General features: G+C 42.7%; 1 protein-coding gene across 27 annotated transcripts in view; it reads right to left on the bottom strand.

Annotated features, from left to right (window-relative positions):
- The window catches only part of FYN (FYN proto-oncogene, Src family tyrosine kinase), a 209,416-nt gene that overhangs the window by 30,828 nt on the left and 156,720 nt on the right, over positions 1-21,868 (bottom strand). For 13 of the 27 annotated variants that reach the window (XM_081530570.1, XM_081530569.1, XM_081530568.1 and 10 more), the window contains 8 exons: positions 20,600-20,696; positions 13,391-13,489; positions 10,623-10,726; positions 9,473-9,622; positions 6,178-6,333; positions 3,177-3,356; positions 898-974; positions 660-813 (listed from right to left, as the gene is read on the bottom strand). In XM_081530570.1, coding sequence (XP_081386696.1) covers positions 660-813; positions 898-974; positions 3,177-3,356; positions 6,178-6,333; positions 9,473-9,622; positions 10,623-10,726; positions 13,391-13,489; positions 20,600-20,696 — 1,017 coding nt within the window. Of the gene's footprint in view, positions 1-659; positions 814-897; positions 975-3,176; positions 3,357-6,177; positions 6,334-6,710; positions 6,876-9,472; positions 9,623-10,622; positions 10,727-13,390; positions 13,490-20,599; positions 20,697-21,868 lie in introns of all 27 variants that reach the window. The other 14 variants (XM_081530554.1, XM_081530555.1, XM_081530549.1 and 11 more) reach the window with 2 other exon arrangements.

Here is a 21,868-nt window from a genome sequence, read left to right as displayed (position 1 = left end):
TTGGCCCTCTAGATCCCCTCTCTACCTGTCTTCTCCCTTCTCGGGGCCCATCTGGACTGTCAGTGGCTCCTCTGACCGCTGGCTCTAGTTGGGCTTGGCAGGAGACCTGTAGGAGGGCTGAAGAGTGAGCCTGGGACTTCCCCAGAGGCCTGTCTCAGCCAGCGGTGGTCTCCGCGCACAGCTGCTCGTTCTTAGTTCTGGTGTTGTTACAAGTTCTGGGAGGCCACATCATGCCCTGCTGGTTTTCTTAAACCCTGCCTGTGCTGTCGCAAATAACTCTTTTATTAAATTCTCCAATGACAGTGCCTTCTGTTTTGGCCGAGATTCTGATGGAATGATGAGCGGCTTCCTGATTGCCCTCCTGGCCTTCCGCACTCTCTCCTCGAAAGGCAGAGGGTCCCAAGCCTGGATGCAGGCACGAGGGTGGCACAATCCAGGAGGACATCAGTGGACACTCGTGCATGAAAAAAGCAACATCTCATCCACCAACTGAACCCACTACAGTCTCCCATCTGCAGTGTGGCCAGGTTCCTGCCAGATCAAGAAGGAAAAACTCAGCTGAAGAATGACATTCTGAATATTTTCTGGAGGAAGGGAGGGAAGGAGGAGGAAGGGCCGTGCAGGATAGGATCACGAGCCTTCCTCATTCAAGTGCCCACCTTGTCTAGCCGTGTACTCATTGTCCTCGATCAACCTGGCCAATCCGAAGTCGGCGATCTTGCAAATTAGTCCATTCCCCACAAGAATGTTTGCTGACCGCAGGTCTCTGTGGATGTAATTCATGCGCTCGATGTACGCCATTCCCGCAGCAACCTGCGTAGACCGAGGAAATGCACATTACACATGGCTCCACATACTCACTCACTGGTAAATTTAAGGCAGGAATCAAGGGCCTACCTGTGCTGCCATGTCCACAAGGTTTGGTAATTTCAGAGCTCTTCCTTCTCCATCTTTTAAGAAATCAAGTAAACTTCCTATGAACAAAACATACAGTCATTTTGATTTCCTTTGAAAGGTCAAAATTCCCAATGAAGGGCTGTATTTGGTTTTCTTACTAGAATTACTGAGGTAATCAGATGAAATGAGGCTATCATTTCACATCATTTTTGTGTGAAAAAAAGGTTCACACATAAAAACTTGGCAGAAAAAAAACTATGCATTGGAGGCTGCAGTTTTACCTTTTAAAAGTAAACAATGGTGACTCCAATTCTAAGGACAACAAAAATGGAATGAAGCTAGAAGAAATGGGACTTCATGTCATAAGAAGCAGCCTTAAATGAGATTAGAAGCTGCGCCATTTCAATCTCATTCCCAATGAGTCCCGCACAAGAGTGATGTGGAGAAAACAATGCCCAGCTGAGTGGTTCCCAAAATGTGGTCCCAGACCAGCAAGAATGGCAACCCCTGGGGAACCAGCTGGAAACACAAACTCTCAGAACACACCCCACATCTACAGAATCAGAAGCTTGGGAGTTCTGGCCCAGAAACTTGTATTTTGAGAAGCCCATTAGATCAGTGGTTCCCAGTCTTTTTGGTACCAGGGACCAGCTTCTTTGAAGACAATTTTTCCATGGACTTGGGGGTGGTAGATGGTTTAGGGATGATTCAAGCACATTACATTTATTGTGTACTTTATTTCTATTATTATTACATCAGTTCCACCTCAGATCATGAGGCATTAACTCTCAAAGGTTGCGGATCCCTGTATTAGGTGATTCCAACATATAGTAAAGTGTACAATCAGTGGCTCAGCTTATTGACAGATTTTTAAATCAAGAAAAGGGTATCTGAGGAATATAGGGTTGGGGTAGGTAGCTTCCAACATTAGATCATGGCCAATCAGGCCTTGAAAGATACCTGAAACCAAATGCTGGAGCTTCAGAGCCAGAGTGATGACTCCACCTAAGGAGCTCAGAATGAACTCTGGGGCTGAAGCAATCATGGGCAGAGGCTGGAGGTTCATGTGATCACTGGTATTTTCTTTCATGCTTTAATCACAAAGTTATTTACCAAATAACCAAATACAAAGGACAAACAATCTGCCAGGGAATAATTCCAAATATATTTTAATAGAAAGTACATGGAAAGGGAAAAATCGTACTGGTGTCATCTGATGTACAATGCGTTGCCTTTTAAGGCTGTTTCTTGTTTGGTTCATCTATTTTTCCAAAACAAAGTGATCTGTGGTCTTATCCCTAACAATACTGCTTTGATTAGAAAGACAGAGAGAGAAAAAGAATGAGATGTGCTCTTTAAAGAATGTGCTCTTTAAAAGCATGTCTTTCTACATCGGATGTTTAAGAAGAGAGCTGAACAAAAAAAAAAGATGTTGAAAAGATGGAGGCGAAACTTAACCCAGAGCTCAGTGTCTGATGTTAATTGTTCAGCCTTGCAAAGACATTTAATTTTTTTAAAATTTGTAAGAAAGTAATTTATTATTAAGATGGTTAAGCTATGTATGCCACAAAACCTTTCATAACACAATTTCTTACTTTTATGTTTCTGTACACAAAAAGGCATTTTCAAACAAAATTTTATCTGTAAAACAAATAAGTTTTGAACTGATGTGATTAAAAAACACCTCACCCTTGATAAGGGTTTCAAACATGGTCAAGGTTGTGGTGTCTAGAGTGGGAGACTCAAGACAGACAAAGGTGGTGGGAATGAGGCAGGAGAGATGAATACCTGGTAACTGTATAGCCTCATATCTTTGTTTGAAAAAAATTTAATTTTTAACATAAGCTGTAGCATTCCAAATAACAGCAAACTTTAATAGCTCTCTATATCAATGGCAACCCACTCCAGTATTCTTGCCTGGAAAAGCCCATGGACAGAGGAGCCTGGTGGGCTACAATCCATAGGGTTGCAAAGAGTTGGACACGACTCCACACGCATGCACTGATCACTCCCATACTAAAAATGAATTACTTTAATTATGGAGAGGAGCTGGGAATCCTGACAGGTGCAAAAGCATGCAAAGGAATCGGGGGGTCAAACTCAAGTTCATTGTCTGTTCGTACAACGTTTTCACCAGTGAGTACATAGTTTGTGCTTCCTGACAAAGAATGCTTGACTCATGGAGGAAGGAGGGAAAGAGCAGGCAGGCAGCTCCATTCCCCTCCCTGAGACAAGCCTGCAGGTCCCTGTGAGGGGGAGCCCGAGAGGCCCAGTCCAACCTTTATTCATGTACTCGGTGACGATGTAGATGGGCTCTTCCGACACCACGGCGTAGAGCTGGACCAGTTTGTCGTGCTTCAACTTCTTCATGATCTGCGCCTCCTCAAGGAATGATTCAGGGGACATTGTGCCTGGTTTCAGAGTCTTTATGGCTACTTTTGTGTTTCCATTCCAGGTACCTGAAGACACCCCACAATATTAAGTCAAACCAAAGATCCTCTTTGGATGGGAAAAAAAAACTTTTTTAATGAATAGCTATTTGCATAAAGTTAAATTGTAAGTTTAAAAAAAACTTAATAGAGTTTTTGTTGTTGTTGTTGAACAAAGACAATCAAATGCAAGGACTCTGTCAAGTATTTTCAACAGGAAAAAATGTGTTTACTTACAGGCTATATCATGGTTTACAATTCTTTAAAAGTTCTTGTATTTTGTTTTTTGTTTTTCTTTGATAGATAAACTTTATTATTTTTTTATATATATATATTTTTTTGTTTTGCCATACACTGACATGAATACACCGTGGGTGTACATGTTTTCCCCTTCCAGAACCCCCGTATCACTTTCCTTTTCTGGTTCATCCACATGATTACAAATTTGTATCAAAAGCTCTGGATACTTCATTTTTTTTTCCTTCTAGTAGTTTTTGAGATATGATTGACATATGGCACTGTATAAGTTTAAGGTGTAAAGCATAATAATTTAATTTACATACATCATGGAGTGACTATCACAGTTAAGTTTAGTGAAATCCATCATCTCAGATAGATACAAAATTAAATAGAAATAAATTTTTTTCTTGTGATGAGAACTCTTGGGATTTATCCCTAAACAATTTCCATAGATAGTATACAGGATGTTAATTATATTTACTTATCATGTAGTACATTAGATCACTAGTACTTTCTGGATACTTCTTTATAAGGATGAACATCTAGGGGATAGAACAGGACTGGCCTTCAATGGGCATCCAATAGCTGTCCCTTAGACAGGAGGATGAGCATGGAAGAAATGACATTAAGTCCTATTTTCTGGGGTGTGCCATTTAAAAATATATGACATCACACTAAGGAAGTTTGGAAATTACCTCTAGACTTTCAGTTGTCAGCAAGGGATGAGCTACTTGACTGAGTCCTTGAGAAGTTGAGCTAAAAGTGCTGAGAAGCATCGGCAAGAAGCTCTCAGTCTACTTGCCAATACTTCAACCAGGAAAAGAAATTCCTCAAGTTTACTGATGGTCAACCACAAGAACAATGATTTCTATTAGACTGGAAAAATTAAACAGCAGCTAAGAGGGAAAAGAAATATTTAAAACTTCACATGTGTAAAATAATCTAAGAGTTTCACAGGCAGGCCTGGTTTATGATCCTCATCATTTACCTCATCTGTAAAATATAGAAATGGAACTGGATTATCTTTCCAGTCTCTTTTAGCACCAAAATTAAAAAAAAAAAAAACCCACTAAATCCTATGTGTATCCATTATTAGTCCTATGACTTTGAATTAAAACTATAAGGTAAACAGAAAAATCTACTAAGTTAGATTATATTGTTTTCTATTTGCAAAAGAAGGCTGGTTTAAAGTAACTTTATACTTAATATAATTAATCCTAGAACTAAAAAATTCTATAAATTGGAACAAGTCTTGTTACCCTGTTAAAAACATGGTTCATATAATCACAACATGCAACCTATAAAAATGTAAATTATCAAAGGATAAGTGGCTTAAAAAAGAGTTCATTGAAATCTTATAGAAAACTGACCACTAAACATAAATGGGAAATCTGGCAACTAGTAAGTGGTCTGTGTGAGTGTTTCAACACCCCTGAAATTTTAACAGTGAGATCATCCTCTCTAATATCACCTGGTTACCCAGATAATCTTCCATCCTGATCCTGAACTACCTCAACATGTTTCACATTCAGGGAAAAACACAACAGCATGTGTAATGATTTAAAATTGGTAACTATAATATTTGAAAATAAATTTTTGTACAGAGTTTAATTTTTCCTGATTTTATGAATGACTATTGAAATCCTTAGGACCCACAAATCTAATTATAAATTGGGTGGATAAAGGAGTGTAAAGCCATATAAATACAACAAAAGAGTTAGATTCCAGATAGGGACAGACACAATAAGTTGACTCGGAAAGCGATTATATTAATAATGATAATAATTACTATAATGGCATATGCATACACACATCCATGTGTATATCTGAGTGTGTGTGTGTCTCTCTCTCTCTATACATATATGTAGTACTTACTAGTTGTCAGGTTCCATTCTAAGCGCTTTAACTGCACTAAATCTTTTAATGCAGATCACACCTAAGTACCTACACCCACACAAATCAACATGTACCAACCTATGCTTTTGCTTTTAAATAATGTTGCTTTTAATTGAATCTAAGAAAGTAAGAAGCAGGATTCCATAGCCCCAACATGACCTTACTGACAGATGTTTCAGGGTGTTTTAAAGCAGTGGGGAAGGCCAGTGCAGTTGGCCTGACCAAAGACAACCAAATTAAGAGAGAAGAACGTGTGTCTACTGAGTACCTGCCATATGCCATCTAAATATACTATGCCATATCACCCTCAAGGTAATCCTATGAAGTAGGTATTATTTCAGTTTTACAGATGAGGTAACTGAGGTTCAAAGAGATGAAATTAGCCCTGTGCCCATGGTTAATCAGTTGGAAAAGATTCAAATTCAGGCTACTGAGGAAAAAAGCCCATGGTCTTTTCCTACATCAGCCCACCTATAGAATCTTACCTTCCCACGTCTTAGGAAGAGGAAACATCAGATTCTTACTGTACTGGTTTTCTGTTCTGTGTGCCTTAATTAACCACGAAGCAGGATGGAAGGGAATAACCTGAATGGCCTGTGCCCATCTAGCCATCCAGGTCAAGCATCTCGGTCCCACCAGCTATGTGTGTGTGTTCAAAATCGCCTTTTAGTTGGCTTTGAGATGCAGCCAAAACAAAATGTGCCCTCTGCCTTACCAAGCCACACTTCAGCGAAACACCCCTGACCCAGCTTCTTCTCCAGATACAGGGAATCACGTGCAACTTCCCAAGCATCTTTAGACAATCCAGAAGTTTGTGGGGTACAACTCGATGCAATCACAGTTAAGTTAAAACACAAACCATCAGCTTTCTCTACAGGAAAGGGAATTAATAAAGAAAACACAGTCCTTATAATCCATAATCATGCATGCACTAGAAAAGATGGGAGGTGACGGGCCCTTTAGGGCGACACTGTTCATTCTACCAACATTTGCAGTTGGAAATGAAGGCATTTGGTGCAGGCTAGAATATTCCTTGTACCATTTCCTGGTTTATGAATTGAGGCTCATATAATAGTATCATTTGAGCCATCTGCCAATCTTAACCAGAATTTTGAAATAAAAATCCAAATTAACCGTAATTCATACTCTCTTCCTGGCCAAAAAGTCTTTATTTTCACCTTCCATCTTTCATGTTTGGGACTTCCCAAACGAGAAAGCTAGTAATAAAGTAATCGAGTCTCGGCATACCCATCCATACTTCCCCAAACTGCCCATTTCCCAGTCTCTTGATCAACTGCAGGGATTCTCGAGGGATTTCCCAGACATCTTTGGTTTTGACAGACAGATCGGTAAGCCGTGGCATCCCTTTGTGACAGGGAACTACTAGGCGACAGCAGAGACCTGCGGCTCTCTCTGATGGAGAGAGGACAGCGGCGGGAGAGGAAGAGAAAAGCAAACATGTGAAACGACAACACTTACAGGGGCACAAACCGCGCCAGCGCGCAGTGTTACTGAGAGCAGTGCTGTGTCAGCAGAGAACTACACACGTGTTGGAAGATTAGACACCACACACTGAAACGTGTTCGCTGGAGGCAGAACAGAAGACGTTTTGGATTTCGGTGACTGCGTACACCCAGGTCTAGTAGAGTCTATACATAGATACAGATTCAGGCTGCTTTGGTGTCTGTGCTTACGAAATAAGAAAAATGTTTTCAGCCCAGTGTGCTAATAACATGTCTCCTGAAACTGCAAATAACCTCTGCTGATTTCAAAAGGTACATTTGGACCACAGAATGTCAGCACAACTATCTATTGCTGCCGTCTCATATCAAGGGTGTGGGGACTCTCTTTGCTATGAATATACTTAAAATTGTAGCTTAGGTACAGGCTTCTCATATAGAACGTTAGACTGTTATAAACTAGTAAGGCTGGAGATTACACCCGGAGAGGGATAAAAAGAGGTCCTATTTCTCTAGTGACTTCTCTGATAATTTGAACTGACTCTATTCTACCAGTCAGCTACTCTTGCTTCTTTGAAATCTTCCATTAAAAAATTCTTTATAACAGTCTCCGATGTATAATTTAGGAGTCTGGTTTGAAAGGAGAAAGAATGGGAACTAAAATTTGCAGAAACTCAAGGATGTGAGAGAACTCTATTTCCTATGAAAAAGAGGAAGGAAAAAAGTCATTATCACTTATAGGTTATTTGGAGGATTTTTCCCTTTTCTTCTCTCTTTAAAGAAAAAGCCTTTCAGACTCTAGCAGTGGTAAGGGGAAACTGTCTAAATGCCAAGCTAAACATCAGTCAGGTGAGAAAGGTGACAATGGACAGGGACTCAGGGCAGTGACAAAAGCTGCAGAGAGCTTGGCTTGAGGTGGGACGGAGCCCCGCTGGCCACACCCCACTGGAGGTCCCTCTACTCCAGGGACATAGAGTGTACTGCTGTCGCCTTTGGCCCAGGAACCAGCTGCAAGTTCCTTTTTATTCCTTTCTTTTTGATAGAATCAGGTTCTCAGACATTTAGGCAGGAAATTATTTATGTGTCAATATTTCAAAGACATTTTATTGTGTGAGGGAGAGAAAGAGGCAAGGGGAGAAGCCAATATAAAAACAAATCTGTCTCGAGATGGATTTTTTTTTTTTTTTTGAGATTAAAAAGTGTCTATTGCTCCTCACATCCCTTCTCTCCTTCCAGCTTTATGATGTTATTAAGGTGCCCTTTCCAACACAATATTTTCAAATGTTCTAAGCCCTGGGGATCCAGCTGATGTCTGGCTGTAATGAAATATATTTAGGCATTTGAGAGATCCTTACAACATGCAGGCATTTTGAGCACATCATTTAATTTCAGGGAGATATTTTGCTTCATTTCTCCTATTTCATTAGAACCCACACCAATGAAAGTGACCCTCTGCCCTAATCAACAAGCTTGCCAAGTGTTGTTATTGTTTTTTCATTTGCTCTTTAGTGGCCAGGATCAATAGACAGATATTTCTTAGTGCCATTTTCAAAAAACTGCCTTTTTCGGTGCTAAAAAATTATACACACATATTTTTAAATGAATGAGCATAGAGCAATAGTGGAAGTCAAGCCATGTAGTATTTTGGAGTCTTGTCACTATCCTGAAGAAAAACAGAAAATGTACATATGGGTCACATAAAAACTACTGGGTTATAGACCTGTATCTGGACATGCATATGTCTATCCATTGGTGTGTATATATTGATATAGTTGGGCTGACTTGTTAATCTAGGAAAGAAAGCAACCATTTTAACAACTGCACGTACAATCACCCTCTTTAATAAAATGTACAAATCACACACCTAAATGCCTAATAATTATATGTTTCTAGGAACAACAGACTAATGGTGATGTCTGGGTGTTAGGACAGAGATTGATCTACTGTTTAAAAGTTTAATTTAATACAATAGCTGTAACAGCTTTAGGAGCTGTGGGTCATAAACGTCTAAGTCTATAGGAAATGGAAGCATTGGCAGGTAAGTAGAACACGATAAATGGATGGCGAAAGTCATCCAGTGTATGTATGTGCAGCCCTTCCCACTGCAGTGCTGAGTGGCAAGAGATGGTAGGAACACACCACCCCCTCTAGGAGGCCCCATGGACGGAGTTCCCCCCGGAGATCACACCCTCTTCCTTTCACAGCTTCCAAACTATATATACTGCAGGGGGGCAGGAAGAGATAACTTCCAAGGATTTAAAGACTAAGACGAGAAAACAAACAGCTTTTAGAACTTAACCTATTGCTTTCTAGTTGGGGAACGAGAATGATTTGTGTTTTGACAAACATATGGAACTAACAATAACTGTGAAGGTAAAAATAGAGACAGAATCTATTCGGCCAAGCCTCATCTTGAGAGCCTAGCAAAGAAGACTGTTTTCCTAGTGCCTTTGCAATATATTTGCTGTACCACTTTCCCCTTTCCCACTCTATGCCCACTCCCTCCCTCCAGCATCCAAATGGTTAGTGGCCAGTTAGAATTCACCTTACCTGAGTAATGTTGTACAAGCTGCTGAAGGGTTTCAAACTGGGCCCGGGTGGTAATATAGTATCCACCGTTGTCAAGTTTGCGAATTTTATAATGTTTGACGTGGTCTCCTTTCATATCATCCCAGTCACGGATAGAAAGTGAATAGGCACCTGGGAAACGTGCAAAGCATTAGCAGCTCCAATCATTTTGAAAACCAATTTCTTTTTGGGGGACTCATTTACCTGGGTATTCTGATAGATAATTATCAAGAGGAGACATACACACAACACACACACACACACACACACACACACACACACTCAGCAACGTAGGAAGAAAATAATTTTTTCCTGTTAATGTCAGAAGATATTAGTAATAAAATGATTCTACCATTGGGAATGAAAGCTCCCTGGATTTTTTTTCCTACAATAAGTCTATTCAGTATACTTGTACTGGTGAACTCAGTGTAGGCCCAGCTCCCCCAGGGTAAGATGAGGGAAGCACAGATGCTCACTGCCGAGATTGCTGTCCTAGTCTGGTTTACCCACAGAGCATCTCCAAGTCAGGGGTGGCATGTACTGAAAGAAATCTAAGGGCTGTTTCTCTAGAACTGAGCTTCCGATTCTTGCTTCACCACACTTTTCACAGGAGCAGATAACCAGTAGTCTGGTTGTTCAAGCTAGAAGGCCACTGCTGTTTTCTTGGCCCAGCTCCTCTCATGGGCTCTACTGAGTTGTTAAATAATGAGAAGGCCAGCAGATGGAGGAAGAGAAGTCCATGCTTGTGGAAAAAAACAAAAGAAATGCAAAAAAAAAAAAAAAACCACCCCAAAAAACAACCTGTGTGATGGGTGCCTGAGGAACTAAGAGTTTCAGAAAATCCTAATTCTAAAGGACTTCTGAACATTCTGTGATCTTGTGTGCCTGGAGGGGAGAAGAGGCCCAGCCCCTGTTTCGGGAGGAAGGTCTTGGTTTCGAGCCTCTGTAGTCCTTTTGGAACTGTCTGCAGTTCTAGAGCCTGGAGGGGAAACTGAAAATAGGACTCTGCTCACGAGGCAGAGAGGATATGTGCCATTTAAAAATCCTTGTACATTAGAGATAAGCCTTTCATCCCCTCTGACTAATCCACAGATTTGAATGACAAGCCAACGTCTTCAACTCGTTATCTTACCTTTGGTGGTTTCACTCTCACGGATAAGAAAGGTACCCCGTGGGTTTCCAAAGGACAAAAGCTGTCGCTCAGCATCTTTCCGGCCGAGTTTTCCAAAGTACCACCTGTAAATGAGATCAAGGGAAGGAGTCATTGTCTAATGATCATTTGCCAAAGTAGAACGGTGCCTGTGCTTCTTCCTTACCTCCAAGTCCCTCCTTAGCCTCCCCCTGTGTATTTTTCCTAGCTTCATCTAGTTCCCTTTCAATCTATTCCTGATTCCATCCCTAATCCATCCCTTTCACTCCTGAAAAAAATCAGATTTGAATTGCAGGTTATTTTTCTTCCTTCCAGAGATGATGGGAAACCAGTGGTTTGTGTTGCAAGTATCACTTGCATGCACAAAAAGGAAAAAACCCAGACCTTGTTTTGAAATGGCAACTGCAGGACACCCTGCCCATGAGCTTCTACAAGACCCTGGATTTTTGAGCATTATTACAACCCTTGGCAAATAACAAAACACAGTCTTAGTGTACATAAAGATCATTAATCGAGCATTAAAAAAAAGTCCATTGGAATGGATAAACAGTATTGTCAGTAGCTTCCTACCTATAGGAGCTCTGAAAGAAAGAGGTCAAGACTATCCCTAATTTGAGACGACTGCTGTCCCTGGATGCTTGTGACTCTTGTCTTCCTGTTCAGCAATGGGAAGGACCTGGTAAAAGGCATCTGCTGAGTGGTGGTGCTGTGACCTGCCACACGTGACCTCTGGCACAGTCAACCAGCACATCCTTAAAAATGACTCGGTGTCACAGAGGTGTTCATACTCTCCCTGTAATGTCACTCCTGTGCCACTTTAGGAAGCACTGCATCAAGTCGCCTCCTGGCCTTCCTTCTTCATCTTTCACCTCCCCCTGCACCCTCCAGCCGTAAGCCCAGCCTGACAATTGGGTAATGTTTCCGCACTAGGTGCTGAGTGAGCAGCAGGTGCTTCTAGAGCCCCAGGGAGAACTTGGTAGCATTCCATTGGAATCTGTGCACAGGGACAATTTTTAGAATGTTTGACTGTGAAAGGATCCAGTTTCTAAAATGAAATTTCAATTCATTATACATGAACACAGCTATTATGTGTTCACTGTCAAGTTCTTTTGTGAATGAGTGAGCTTCCCTGAAGATAAGAAAAGACACACTGCATGCCAGCTCCTTCGTGACTTTTAAAGGCACAAGACTGCAACAATCCTAACCTTGTGCTAGGGGTTAAAAAGGGAACTACACCAGTGATTAGTGGGAAATGATTTTCCAGATTTGTATCAATAACCCAATTAAAACGCAGTGTGAACATGAACAGTGGTGAAAAGGGAACCATTAGAACAATAGAGTGTACTAAGGCAATCGTATTTTAAGATAATGGTAATTAACTGCACATGTAAAACAATGGGTATTATTTTTTAAATGTTATTTTATTCTTTAAAAAACTATTAAAAATATAACTTAAATGTATTGTGGGCAGGTTCCCAGTTCAGTCAAAGTAATGGTATATTTTGGTGGCATCTTTTCTTCTGAAAGAACACAGACATGTTTGCAAACCTGCCCTAAAATAACAATTCAGTGCAGATTCCTTTATTCACTGATGATGAAACACACTCACTGAGAGCAAAAAGGAGCTCAAGTCACCGAGTGTTCGAGAGTGAAAACAGAACAGATCTTCCTAGAGGAGATACAGGGGAATTAAAGACAAGCAAGCCATCCCACAGGGGAGTCTAACTGTCCCTGCAGCGCGGACATAAACGCTGGGCATGTTAAATACCAGAGCTGAAGCGTGGACTCTGGGGCCGACTCTTCTCAGCAACCTTGCTGGAAAGTCAGAACTGCCTCCAGCAGCAGAGGCAGGTTCCCTAGGTATCAGGGCAATGGGTGGGTGGTGGGGGAAGGCCCGGCTCCCACGTTCGGGAGATGCTGTTCCACCTCCCTTGCCCTCAGTTCAGAGGGGAGGGCCGCCACACGAGCCATCCTGACAGCTCTCTGCTTTGGAAATGCCCAGGCCGGGGGGAGGAACCATGGTCATTCCTTCTAGAATACTCCCTCAGCCCATCGGCTATCTTCTGAAACCACTATCAGCGAAATCCTTGCACTCACTGCTAGTCACAATTTGCTAAGAAAGAAGCCACCCGAGACTCCATATCAAAGGAAAGGACCATTTGAAGTGCATCACCACAGGGCTTCCTGAGTGGCAAGAGGCACTGCTCTGCTCGTGAGTTATTCCTACCTGGGATGTGGACGGTATGCCTTTTCAGCACCCCTTTAACACTCCCGTATACGCGGAGGAGAAAAATCTCAAATTGATCTTTAACGATTACTTACACCTCCCTTTCTGTCTCCATCCCTCCCATCTTCCCCCCCCCCCCCTTCAGCAGACTGCAGGCTTAGATCCTGGAGTGGCCAGTAGTACAGTCTCTAGGCAGAATTTCATCACATTCTTATGGTTATTTCTATTTATGGCAAGTAATATTGGGTTTTCATTTGAGGTGCTACTCTAAAGTTTCTTCTCAAGATAAATGTTTTTAAAAACTGAGCAGGCTTTAAAAAAAACATTAAGTTAATAAGGGTACAAGCATTACGCAGATATGGCAAAAACCATGGCACAGAGCCTGGGGGTCACAGCATTGCCACACCTTCTCCCCCCTTAATGGCTCCAGGGAACTACTTCTTCCTCTTGCACAATGTTAATGCATTTATCAGGGCAACTAACTTGGAAAAGCAAGTAGTTAAGGGAAAACAGCAAAACGTACTCTTCTGCCTGGATGGAGTCAACTGGAGCCACATAATTGCTGGGAATGTAACCTGTCTCTCCAGTTGTCAAGGAGCGAGCTTCCCACCAATCTCCTTCCCTGGAAGAAAAAAAAAAGGAAAAAGAAGTGAATATGTCGACCGTTTCAGTGTTCTGCAGTCACAGACTTGGTGTAGTGGGAGCACATGACTACCTGACTTCTCCAAACTCCCACACAGCTTTCTGTGAGGGTCAAATGGGTGCAATCCACATTAGCTGGGAGAAGAGTCCAGCTTTGTCTCTCATCTCTCGCTTTATTTATGAATTCAGAATGTAGGACCCTTCATGAGGGGGCATTGATGGGGAAGAGGGCGTTTGGCTCGGTACGTGCTAAGTTATTTCAGTCGTGTCCGACTCTCTGCAACCCTATGGACTGTAGCCCACCAGGCTCCTCGGTCCATGGGACTCTCCAGGCAAGAATGCTAGAGTGAGTTGCCATTTCCTACTCCAGGGGATCTTCCTGATGCAGGGATCGAACCTCTGTGGCTTATGTCTCCTGCAGTGGCAGGCAGGTTTTTTTTTTATTACCACTAGTTCCACCCTGGAAGTCCCTTTGGCTTGGTAAGTGTCTCCAACTTAGAGCGGAAGGGAATTCAATCACTGCCTACTTAAGGAAAACATTGTACCAACAACAAAATCGTAATTATGTGAAGTGAGGGATGTGTTAACCAACCTTCTTGCAGTAAACGTTTCACAACATACATGTGTCAACCCATCACATTGTACACCTTAAACTTATACAATGTCATATTTCCAATTATATCTCAATAAAGCTGGGAGAAAACAAAGGATGTACTGATTGTGCTAATTTGGCCAACAGTCTCTACTTCATTCCCAGCGTCCTGGTCCCTCTATGCAGGCCATTGGCTTTAACGTTATTTTGTCAGCTAGTAAATGATTTGAAAGAAAGAAAGAAAAAAGGGAGAAAGGGAGAGACAGACAGCAGACAGACACTGTAGTTGCATATGTGTGCCTGTGTTTAGTGGCTCAGTCCTGTCTGACTCTTTGTGACCCTGTGGACTGTAGCCCACCAGGCTCCTCTGTCCATGGGATTCTCCAGGCAAGAGTACTGGAGTGGGTTACCATTTTCTACTCCAGGGGATCTTCCCGACCCAGGGATTGAACCTGTGTCTCTTGAGTCTCCTGAATTGGCAAGTGAATTCTTTACCACTGTATCACCTGGGAAGCCCTTCATAGTTGCATATCATTTGAGAAAGGCAGCCTGTTAGGAGGCCCAATAAAGGATGCAGGTGCTCTAAGTATCTGCCTTGTTTGCTTTCAAGAAAATGGATAGAAGAATAAAGCTTACAATGGGTTATAACTTGCTCATACATTTTCACTCTGAGGTTATTTCATCCAGTATTGACAGCACTGGCCTGAGTCTGGGGGGCAGGAGAGGAAGGGTGGGTGCAGGGGGAGGAAAAGACCTCGCTAAGAGGATGAGAGTCTTAGTCTCGCCACTTCAGCCCAGTGTTTCAGCCACAGCATGGCCTCATGTGTTGGGCGCTCAGTGCTGTTGGCAGACGGATGGGAAGGGGGACTTAAAACATGACTCAAGTTGAAACAAATGAATAGATGAAATGGTTAGAGTTCATATAATCAGACTCACACAGCTGCACATGACAGAAAGCATGGGTGGAGCGGAGTGCGTGCCTCCTCCCCCATCAACAAAGGTCAGTGTGTACATGGGGCTGTGGCTCTGACACTGACAGTGTCCCAGAGCCCTCCACCGGGCTGCGGTCAAGGGCGTGAGGGGCAGGGGAGGACCCAGCTGCCCCTGAGTGGATGGAGGCCTCCCAGACTTTTGATCACCAGATGCCCAGCACCTTCTCTCTTGCCTTTTTTGGTCCTTGGAGGCAGCAAGAGCAATTCCAGGCTGTTTTTTTTTTTTTTAAATCACTTTTTCACTGACCTGTGTGTCAAAGCCCTCCAACAGGGAAGAGAAATGTTGGCTTTGGACTCTAGTCAGGATCCTCCCCAGATGGATGCAATTAGGTGGAAGATGACCAGCCTCCGTGTGAAACGCAAGCCTCACTCTGTGACCCATCCTCTAAAGCCTGACCCTGAGCAAGGTGATTATGAGCAGCCTCTCCAGACAGGATTTCACACAACAACAGACAAACGGTGACAAGCTCACTGGTGCAGCAGGTGCAGCTACGGGAAAGTGTCAGGTGGTACAAGCAACACAGAAGAGCTCACAGGGAAACAGGGTGCTGGGAAACGCTTTAAAAAACTGCTGTTCTAATTAGCTTTTCAGTCTTTCATTACTCTACTAAATTTAAACAAATCAATCAAAAGAGGGAGATAGTTTCACCCAGAAATTCCTTTATTAATCATCTTAAATTTAGTTCATGGAGTAATTTATGCATACCAAAGACTATAGGTACATATGAACACCTGTGAACCCACCACCCAACTTAAGAACTAGATTGATACTGGCTGGGTGGAATCTACCCTGTATAGCTCCCAGAGCTTGTCCCTCTACCTTTCAGGTTTAAATTAGGACATTACAAATGTTAACATTGTAACAGTTTGTATTGGTTTCATTTCTACATCTGTCAAGGGAAATAGGTGCAGTTGTAAGGACATCATCCAAGAACATATGTGGAAGTTTATTTTTTTCTTTGCACACTGCACGTGTTTAAGGAAACTGCTTTGGAGCCATTATTTTAATGTGGTGACAACATTTACTGCTCTGAACCTCCACTAGATGGAGACATTTCATTGTAGAAAATAACAGTACATATCACTTCCAGACTTGCTTCTCTTTCTCTCTCCCTGTCCCGCCCACCACACACACACCTGGGAAATCTCCCAAACGGTAAGGAAAATATTAAGTACTTGCAGCAGAGGCTTATTTATTTTTTACTGCAAAATAACCTTCGTTGAGTTAGCTCTAACTGATTTGAATTTAGAAAAAAAAAAAAAAGTCGATACTATCAATTTTCAGTTACATGGAAATGTCACCTGGGACAGGAAACCAATATACTTTGCTGCAAGTTGTGACAAGCACAGCCTTATCCAGGTGATCAAGTTCTTTCCATTTCAAATTGAGCATTAACTATCTCATTTTTGTTTTGGCACCTAAATAGTTTGGCACTGATTAGAATCCAACTATCAGATCATTCTAAAGTCATGTATCAGGAATTCACGATTTTCTCCTGAATGACTCCATTAATCTCACAAAGGTTTTCAGTTACTCATGAGAGGCTGAGAAAGATAAAATCCTTTTCTCTTTTCGAGGCCATCTAGGGTCACTTTCTCCACCAAAGGAGGTGACAAGGACACAATGTAGTAACTCACATGTTGTGCCCAGACAGGCTGGTATAGACTCAAGATAGTAAAAAGACCCTTCTGAGAAGATTAATAAATCACTTTTTAATACACTGGAAGCCCAATTCACCTACAAATAAATAACATACTCTATACAAATTATTCAGCTTGATTTAGGAAAACAGGATCTTTACTAGGTTACTTTTTCTTTGAGTTATCATGAGTAATTAGTATTATTAAAGTTGCATTTCTTTAAACAGTTCTTATAGTCTAGTTATTTCATTCATTTAAGAGTTGGTGAGGTTTTTTTTCAATTGTTATCTTGCTCTGATTCAAATACATGATTTAAGCCTTGGCTCTGGTTTAGAATAGAGGTTTCCATCACAGCTTCCCCTCTTGCTCTAGTTTAAACACGTATTAAAAGAGCCTCTTCCTATTCCCCAGAGCTGCTCAGAGGGCTTGTGGTCCCAAGGAGCTGGGAGTTTGGAGCCCTGATGGAGCCAGGAAATGACAGTTGCAAACAGAAGTCAGCCTTGATCTATGGAGCTTTGGCACATTATTATTATAAATGTTAGATTCTTTCTAAATTTGGTCACCACCCATCTTACTCTCACAGAGCATATCCATAACAATTTGGTCAAAAGCTTACATGGGCTCTAAACCAGATTTCTTCTTATTACAATGAAAAGAACTTTAAAGGAGTCACTACCCTAGGCCATGGGGCTTCCCAGGTGGGTCAGTGATAAAGAATCCGCCTGCCAATGCAGGAGAAGTGGGTTTGATCCCTGGGTTGGGAAGATCCCCTGGAGGAGGAAATGGCAACCCACTCCGGTATTCTTGCCTGAAAAATTCCCTGGACAGAGGAGCCTGGCGGGCTACAGTCCATGGGGTTGCAAAGAGTTGACACAACTACTGACAGCACCCTAGGCCATCAGCACTGTTCCACTCTGTAAAACATTGATGATATTTTAGAGTTGCTGTTCCTGGTGGTACAGCAGTAGTCATGAAATGCAAAAATAGGAATAAAACAGATGAATTATGTATTCAAAAATGGATCAAGTTTAGTAATGTCCGAATACCCTGCACTGAGCACTTACACCGGGTCAGGGAGGGACCTCTCCTCCCGGTGGTGGGAAGCAGTGCTGCAGCTTGGGCCACGGGCACAGACTTACAAGCACATCACATGGTTTATGCTGCACCTTAAAACACAAAAGCCTGCCCTGAGGCCTTCAGTTTCTGCCTCCAGACCAGGAAAGGAGTGGGAGGACCCACACTGGGAGGTGTGGCAGCTGCCCCAGGGAGAACACAGCCCTGTCCCTCCCTCTCTTTCCAGGGGTGGGAGCCAGGGGCCCAGGAGAGGCTGGGGGAAGGGGGGGGGAGACGCACGCCATCTGGTTCTGTACACTGCTTTGTTTTTCCTGCACCATTTTCCCTTCCCTGTTATTACCCTTGACTTCAGGATATTGTGTTTGTTACAAAAACTATTTCCCACCCTCCATAACCTTGAAAAAGGGCATTTAAATGGCACGTAGGATGAGAAATTCCACTGGCAAGAAGGAAGAACATTAAAGGGGGAAAAAATCCTTTGTAACATTGTCTTCTAAGCGAACAGGGTCAGAGCCTCAAATGCCTTCTGTAAACATGAAAGACCATGCATGCAAATCACGAACTATAGATTGAGGTAGATCGGATCTTCCTTAAATGTTCCTCAAAAATTCCCATCAGAAGCCATTCCAGATCTGACCCAGCTTAACAAAAGAGGAAGTCACAAATTAGATTTTGGCAATGACTGGCTTTCCAAGCGCCCTGCAAATCCAACGTGTAGATCCATGTGCAGTGTGGAGGAGACCTAAGAGACTCACTTAAGGTACTTCCTATATTTCTGAATTCTTACCTTTTAGAAGTTACAAATTAATTGAAAAGTTCTAACCAACTTTGGCATTTGCTGCTGGCATTTAGGAAATATTGAATAAAACAGGGAGGGGAAGGAGGGTGATATTTCAGAATTCGAAATTAGCAGCCTCTGACAAGAAGCATTCATCTGAGCATCGAATTAACAACAAGGAATCAGAAATCAGAAGAGATCAAAGCCAAATGCCCCCTACCCCACTTCCCCTCAAACCTGTATGTAACTCCAATAGTTCAGTTTCCTCTGACTTGGGCCTTTCCAGCCCCAAACCTGACGCTGCACTCAGTATGCCATCCCCACATCTCACCCTCGGCTCTGCCACCTGCTAGCTCCACGTACCTGGGCAGCTCTCTAACCTCAGCCTCTGGCTCCTCCTATGTCAAAAGATGACTAAGAGACACACCTCAGTTGCTGTGAAGGGCAAATGAGAACCTCTGCAACTTAGCACATGGCTGGCACCTAAGAGCCCTCAATAAATAGCAGCTGTTCACTAGTTAAAGAAAAATTCCTGTGGCTACAGGAGGAGGGCTGGGGGGTGGGGTGGGCAGGTGATGTTCGTCTTGATCCCGGTACACGTTACATAGGTATGTTTGGTTTGTGAAAATTCTGCGAATGGTACACCTTTAAAAAACTGTGGTAAAATATGTATGATATACAAGGTACTACCCGAACTATTTTCCAGTTGAGCGGTGTTACTGTGCAAGCACCACCATGCACACTTTGATCTGTGCACTTGACCATATGTAATTTAAATAAAAAGTTAAAAAAAAATCCCATCCACCCCCCTGTTAATGGTGACAATAATAAATTAAAAAAAAAAACAATCTTATAACTATAGAGACAGTGCCTTTTGATGTGTGGAAGAGTCACTGGCCTAATATGGGAGGAATTCCATTCCTGCCCTTGAAAGGTGGTCCTGAGTTGGGGGCATCTGAAGGGAGGGGAGGGCTTTACAAGGAGGCAGTGTTCAGGTCCTGGGGGAGTTCCTTGCTCCAATGACCACTCCTCTTTCCTGGGATGTGCAGGGTGAGCAAGGCTGTGCGGAAGCAGAAGTGCCAGGCTTCCGGCCCTTCCACCATCACACAATCCAGTTTGCTCAGGGGGCAGAGGGCAGATTAACTGGACCTTCCTAACGGGCTCTCCGCACTTATTTTTCCCAGACACTAGGGGGCGCTCATGAGGGAAACATGAGGAGTGGGGGAGGGGGCCTGACTTAGACACATGGGACATCATTTTCTTCTGAGCCTGAATTTTCTGGAGGGCCCTGACCTGTGCACCTTGCCTGAACCTAACAGATGCAATATTTAAAAACTGAAGGGAAATCTGACTCATATTTTACTCTCCCTAAAGGAAGTATTAAATGGAGGATTTGAAAAATGAGTGATTCTCGCCCTTGACATTTCCCCACTGCCTGCATAACGGGCTGTTCCTACCGGCCACATTGAAAAGGCATGCACTGCAGTCATTCTCAGGTGGGCCAAATCGGTTCTCCTTCCACCTTACAAAGGTTTCAGTCAGTTGCAAATTTTCATTGTGGCAAAATGCCTCCACAGGCTTCACCAATTAGAACATCTAGCAATTTTGAAAATGGAACATGTTGCCAGCCTTACATGAGGCCAGGGTGACACGTGAAATTTGAAGAAAATCTCAGGGCAGAGAGAGGGTAATGTGGACAGGCAAGCCCCATGCCAATCATCTGAAACTGTAGATTTGTAGAGGGAGATCCTGGTGCTTTCACAGCCTTTAAACCAAAACCATTGACTCTGCTTCTGTGCTCCCAAAAAGCTCCCTGGACACACAGCACCATAGAATACCACACTGGTTCATCGACTCTTCTTTCCTCAAGTTAAATTGCTAAGAATTAATGAATTGATGAGCAAGTGCTCTCTTAGCAATTCAGAGATATGAAAAAAGGTGCAGACTGCTAACACAAGAGTCACTTCCCGGCCTGAAAGGCATGCCTGCTTTCTTCTCCCTCTCCAAACTTACGAGCTGTTCAATATTTGAAATTTTTCTCCTTTGTGAAAACTCAGGTCATCTTCCGTCCGTGCTTCATAGTCATAAAGGGCCACAAACAGGGTCACTCCTGACAAAAAACAAAATCAAAATGGGAGAGATTATTACACCAGGGGAAATTAATTCCAAGAAATTAAATCTCCACTAAAGCCTCATTCTCAAAATTTACATCTAATCAGCACTGATAACATCAGGCAGCGTTGTAATTAATGCGTGAAACTGGTCACGAGCTGAATTTATGCCTCAGTCTTTGTGAAAGGAAGCATTATTTGAGCTGACTAAAACCCAGGGCTAAAAGACTTCTCTCTGCACACTTGGAGTGAGTCTTCAGGAAGAGACAGATATTAATATTATATCATGGCCACAACCAACGGCAACAAGTAGCAACATTACGGTTCAGATGGGCAGAGCTCTGCAGGACTGACAAGACACCCTTTACCTGACACACATTTACTCCCATGAGGAGCCCACATCAGGCCCTGGGAAAGACAGCAGAGCACTCGCCTTCTCCCAGCAGGCATGGGGTGTGTGTGCTGGGTGCATCTCTGGCTCGCTTCCCCCCCCCCGCATCCTCCGGAGACAGACGTCCCTAGACTGCCTGATGACTTCTTTCCTTCAGCCCTCCATTCCAGGTGCATTCCAGGAAGACTGGAAGGATAAGTAAGTGTGCTCAGCTTCCAGTCACCCATGTAAGTTCTGCTCTCAAGGGAAAGCTACATGTACCATAAGGATGAACATAAATATTTTTTCTACTGAACGGAGTGTGAAATGTTGGCAGGACAGAAGTAGCTAGTTGCCCAAAGCTCTGGGTCAGGTGCCCTGGATGTAACTACACTACTCTGTTGGGTGCAGAGGGAAGAGAGGCCTTGGTAGTGCCAATTCCCCAAGTAAAAGGTCATACCAGGCTATTTTATAAGACCTCTGCTCCCAGCTGAACTGAGAACATAAGGACTGATGTATTTTATATAAATACATATATATATATTTAAAAAACTCTGATAATAAATAAGACAGTTTTGGAACAAGTTATGTCACATATCTAGTTACCATGGTTCACATACTGGGAGAGGCTTTGGAAGACTAAGGATGCATGAGATATCTTACAAATATTTCAGAAAACATATGTCTGAGAACACATGCCAGATATTTCACAAAGTATTAGCTAAGTCAGCAAATGCACATAGCAGTGAAACACAGCCTAGGGAAAGAGAAGGAAAAGTTAAAAAAAAAATGAGACGATCC

Source organism: Giraffa tippelskirchi, chromosome 9, assembly GCF_054371585.1.
Source record: "Giraffa tippelskirchi isolate mGirTip1 chromosome 9, T2T-mGirTip1v1.2.pri, whole genome shotgun sequence".
Lineage (NCBI taxonomy): Eukaryota > Metazoa > Chordata > Mammalia > Artiodactyla > Giraffidae > Giraffa > Giraffa tippelskirchi.
Note: the sequence above shows the minus strand (reverse complement) of the source record. Positions and strands in the feature narration are given on the sequence as shown.